This window comes from Sinocyclocheilus anshuiensis, unplaced genomic scaffold (assembly GCF_001515605.1).
Source record: "Sinocyclocheilus anshuiensis isolate Anshui unplaced genomic scaffold, SAMN03320099.WGS_v1.1 scaffold1893, whole genome shotgun sequence".
NCBI lineage: Eukaryota > Metazoa > Chordata > Actinopteri > Cypriniformes > Cyprinidae > Sinocyclocheilus > Sinocyclocheilus anshuiensis.
In genome coordinates, this window is record NW_015539822.1 from 419905 (window position 1) to 424815 (window position 4911).

Here is a 4911-nt window from a genome sequence, read left to right on the forward strand (position 1 = left end):
CAATGTGAAAGCACGCATGTGATGGAGATTTACCGCTGATTACAGAACCGGCTTTACTGATAAGATGCGCGTTAAATATCGCATGCGATTTATCGTGCAGCCCTAACTAGTATATAAATTGTTTTGTTGCAGAAAAAATCTAAACACATTCAAATATTTCACAAAGACTGTTTTTTAAATTGTTTAGCATAGTGCGATCCAATTGTAATGTTTAATCAACTGTAAGAGAAACTTTGTTTGGAAGTAGAACTGTAAGGTGGGTGACATTTCGTCATCATAATACAATAATTCACCTTTTTTTTTTTTTTTTTAAACAGTCAGAAATATTAGCAAAGCCATTAAGCACATTTGTAAGTGGTTAACTAAAAAAGCCTAAATGTATACATTTTAAGTAATTTTTAGGGGCAGTTAGAATGGATGAATTTTTACCTGTGTGCAGTGAAACTTTCCCAAAAGGTGATGGAGCCGTCTGTACCGCAGGTCATGACCCAGGTGTATGGAATGTTTTTGGCTTTGGTGCCCACACATACATAAGCATCCAGTCCAAATCCCAACAGCAGACTACACAGAAGTGTGGCATGATCTTCACAGTCGCCCTGACAACAAAAACACATGATAATAAATGAAAATCAAATCTGTTTATCAACGTTCATAAAAACAGCACGTATGAATTCTAAGGTTGTACTCTAGATTATGGTTATTCAGGTTCAGCATATAATAGGGTGTCTTACCTTGTTTCTGCACAGAAAGGCCGTCATAGAGCACCACTGCTCCTGCCGGACTCCTCCTCCTACCACAGGTGCTCTCTCCTGAGCTAACAGGCTAACGAAACGTGCCGCCTGCCGAGGACTCTCAAGCAACCTGCCGGCACGCAATACCCGTACATATGAACACACAGGCCGGTTCACACCATTTTCATCCTGGGAAACACACACGTTTTATAAAACATCTGAAGCAAATACTGTTATGAACAAGAAAAAATCACCAATATATAGCAACACTCAACAGTACATTACTCAGTAACATCAGGTCACCTGTGCAAAGATCTTCACCAGCTTGGACTGGTGTGAGGGTCGAATTTCCAAGAACTCCTGCCACCACTGCTTGGCATATACCAAAAACAGCCTCTCCTTCTCTGCCGTTTTCTGCCTTTCCAGGGATTGCTGGAAGAAGTAAGATCCTGAGTTTTTGTTTTAGGCAAGCTGTTTTTAAAATGCAATGTTACCGAGACAAATGATGTCCTAAGAATGAGAAAGCTTTGTTGAAGACTTATCCCCCCTTTTGTAACAAATGATGCTTAGAGAATAACAACTCCTTTAAAGGAATGTTCTGGGTTCAAAGTTAAAAAAGTGGTTCGTTCAACTGCTCATTACATGGTTATGACTAAAGGAGCTGAAAAATTGAAAATAATGATCAATACAAGCGCGCTTGATCATGTGTCATAAGTACATTTCAGCTTCCATTTACCATATTTGATGTGCTGTATTTATATTCTTTGATCAATGTTTATGCGTGAATAAGAGCCTAAATTAAATCTGTTCATCATATAAAGTGATTATGTCTCCACAGAAGCATAATAATCCTCATAAACCAATTGATGGATTACTTTTACAGTATCTTTATGTACTTTTTAAAGCTTTGTTGTACTTTCTTAAAAGTTTTGGCTGAATGGACTTTGAATGGAGGAACAGAAATCTCCCACATTTAAAAAAAAAAAACGATCTTCATTTATGTTTTTAAGATGAACAGAAGTATGGGTTTGGAACATCATGAGGGTGATTAAATGACAGAATTTACATTTTTGGGTAAACTATCCATTTAAACCATGTGCCTGTACCTTTAAAACAGTGCATATTTAACATTTATCCTGGTGCAATGACTTGCCCCATAGACTTTCATTACAAGTGCATTACTGTAAACATTTTTATTACAGGGATGAGTCGAAATAATTTTTTCATGCTGCCAGTAGAGCTTAACTTGTACTCAACCTCAAAAGTTCCTTTGAATGTTATCCACAATGACTTCATTTTAAATAAACTGAAGCATTTATATAGTAATGCCTAGTGCTGGGCGATATGACCAAAAATGTATATCACGGTATTTTTCTAAATTATACCGGTTTCATGGTACATGACGGTATTTTTTTTTACGCATGACCGGGTGTTGACCATATTTTCTACTGATTGAGAGAGGAAATACTGCAGTATATTGACTTAGCAAAAATAAACACCGGTATTCGGTATGAACTGCCCTGCGGATACTGCCCAGCACTAGTAATGCCTCACCTGGGTGGTGACGACATCAGGGCTCAAGGTCTCAGTCAGAGGAGGATACAGTTCCAATTTCAGATTCAGAACACCAACAGCTACTTTACATTCACTGCCTGAGGAAAAAAAATAAATACACACACACACACACACATGCCCATTAACAATTTTTAAGGCTTAACACCCTTTAATGTGTTCTTTACTACTTAAAGGTATAGTTTAAATCTCCAAAAGAAGGTACTTTGAAGAATGCTGCAATTGTTTTTGTTCATAAAACGAAAGGTACTTGGGTCCAAAACTTTCAAAGTACAGTTAAAAATGTTCCACAGAAGAGAGCAAGTCATACAGGAATATTATAAAGGATAAATCAATAAAAATTCACATAATTTCTATTTTGGGTAAACTGCGTGTTACGAAAGGAAAATGTTCACCTTCAATATGACATTTGCTTACCCACTCCCAGCAGTTCTGCTGAGACACTGCTTTTCCCGTTGGGAGCACCGAGAACTCTCCGCCAGTCAATAAAATAAGAAGAAATTAGTGTTGTGTCCCCAGACGTGTCGGTTTTAATCAGCACCATGTGCACTGGATCACAGATGGACAGCATTGTGGTAGCATCAGCCATCTTGCTAGCATCTCCTGTGCCATAACAAAAACACATGACAGGTTCTTGAAATGAAATGGAGTACATTACACTGCTAGAAAAAGTAGGGTTGCTTAAGACACCTGGGCCATCTCTGTGGACTTCCAGAAGAAAGCCCTCCTGCAGGTCTGGTTCACAGGCACATGGGACTGGTTTGGAGCGGAAGCGCTGGTTGCGGAAGTGGAGATGAAGGGTGAACGTAGAGCACACCTGACCAGGTAAAGGTTCTGGCTCCTGCAAGTGTTCCAGGAAGGCCTTACCGCCCAGAACTTGTAGGTAGAGGTATCTCCTTAGTGGACTGATGTTAGCTGGTGAAATGTTTTTAAAGGGTTAGTTCACTCAAAAATGAACATTTCATCATTTACTTGAGACACAAAGGATGCTTGGCACAAGGTTGATGCTACTCTTTTTCCTATCATGAAAGTCATTTATTCACCCTCCCGTTGTTCCAAACCCATAACAATTTAGTTCATCTTTGAAACACAAATGAAGATATTTTTACTGAAACCTGATTTTCAATTTAATCTACCACTCCATTTAAAGTTCATTCCACCAAAGCTTTGACACTTCATATAATAAAGGTAATCTGTAAGAACCAAGCGGTTTAATCCAAGTCTTCTGAAGAAATACAATCACTTTAAAGGGATAGTTCACCCAAAACTGAAAATTCTGTCATTAATCTTTAAATATAAACAATGATGAACATGCTTTTATTCCCATATAAACGCTGATCAGTGCACATACACGCTGCACACCAAATATGGTAAAAAATGCACTTACACTGAAAGCACAGAAAATGTCTTCATTTGTGTTTTAAAGAAGAACAAAATTATGGGTTTAGAATGATATGAGGGTAAAAAAAATGACCCATTAACAATCACTCACTTGTCTTCAGCTGTGTGATGTTCTTGTCCACAAAACGAGTTGCAGACTTGTTCACAGAATCAGCTTCAGTGTGAGAAACATCCTGATGGGAAATCAATTAGTCTTTAAAGCGATACTAAATATCTATGCTTTGGTAAAAAAATGCATTCATTTTGCAATCTCAATGTATGCAAAACATCAATATATAATGAAAATACTCTTACCACATTTGTGAAGTGGAGATCTTTCATCACATCATCCACGATTCCCCTCCGCTGGAGAGCATGTATGAAATCCTCCTCCGAGAGAGAGCGTTGTCCATGCTGCCCATCACCCCTCACGGTCTCCGCTAAAACATCACGAATTTTACCATGGATATCCATCTGAAAACGGGTTAGTTGACAAATAACAGCATTAGGAGATTTTCAATATAAAGATGTAGAGTAGGTTAGGTAATTTTTTGAAAGAAGTCCCTTATGCTCACAAAGGCTGCATTTATTGGATTCAAAATAGAGTAGAAACAGCAATACTGTGAAATAAGATTACAATTTAAAAGCACTGTTTTCTATTTTAATACATTTTAAAATGTCATTTACTACTGTGATTTCCAGCAGCCATGACTCCAGCGTTCAGTGTCACGTGATCCTTCAGAAATCATTCTAATATGCTGAATACATTTCTAAATATATTCAAATAAAAAGCAGTTCTTTTAAATTGTAAGAATAGTTAACAATATTATTTTTACTCTATTTGTGATCAAATTAATGCAGCCTTGCTGAGAATAAGATTTTTTTTTTTTTTCAAAAACATTAAACTATAAACGTGTACTTGAACTTTTTACTTAAAGCTGCAGTCTGTAACTTTTTTGTGTTCAAAATTTACATAATAAGCGAGTACACCATGAATCCATTTTCCAAACCGTGTTTTTGGCTTGTCCTGAATCACTACGGTACACCTATAATAAGTGTTTATATTCGGACTATTTAGACTGGTTCGGGTAGGTACCGCTGCGGAGTAGCCCAGTACCTGCGTGATTCGCCATAGACATAAACAGAGAGAAGAAGCTCTGGCTACAATGTTCTTCTGCAAGACGCACGCAGTTCTGTTTATTAACCGCTAGAGTGCCAAAAGTTACGG

The 4911-nt window shown here is 37.6% G+C and overlaps 1 protein-coding gene across 1 annotated transcript in view; it reads right to left on the reverse strand.

The window, feature by feature from the left end:
* Positions 1 to 4911, reverse strand: part of cep76 (centrosomal protein 76) — an 11812-nt gene that overhangs the window by 5635 nt on the left and 1266 nt on the right. Inside the window, exons 2-9 of the mRNA XM_016480385.1 lie at positions 3999 to 4157; positions 3796 to 3877; positions 2994 to 3218; positions 2721 to 2906; positions 2286 to 2383; positions 1035 to 1163; positions 732 to 920; positions 430 to 596 (exon numbers count right to left, since the gene is read on the reverse strand). Coding sequence (XP_016335871.1) covers positions 430 to 596; positions 732 to 920; positions 1035 to 1163; positions 2286 to 2383; positions 2721 to 2906; positions 2994 to 3218; positions 3796 to 3877; positions 3999 to 4157 — 1235 coding nt within the window. The remainder of the gene's footprint in view (positions 1 to 429; positions 597 to 731; positions 921 to 1034; positions 1164 to 2285; positions 2384 to 2720; positions 2907 to 2993; positions 3219 to 3795; positions 3878 to 3998; positions 4158 to 4911) is intronic.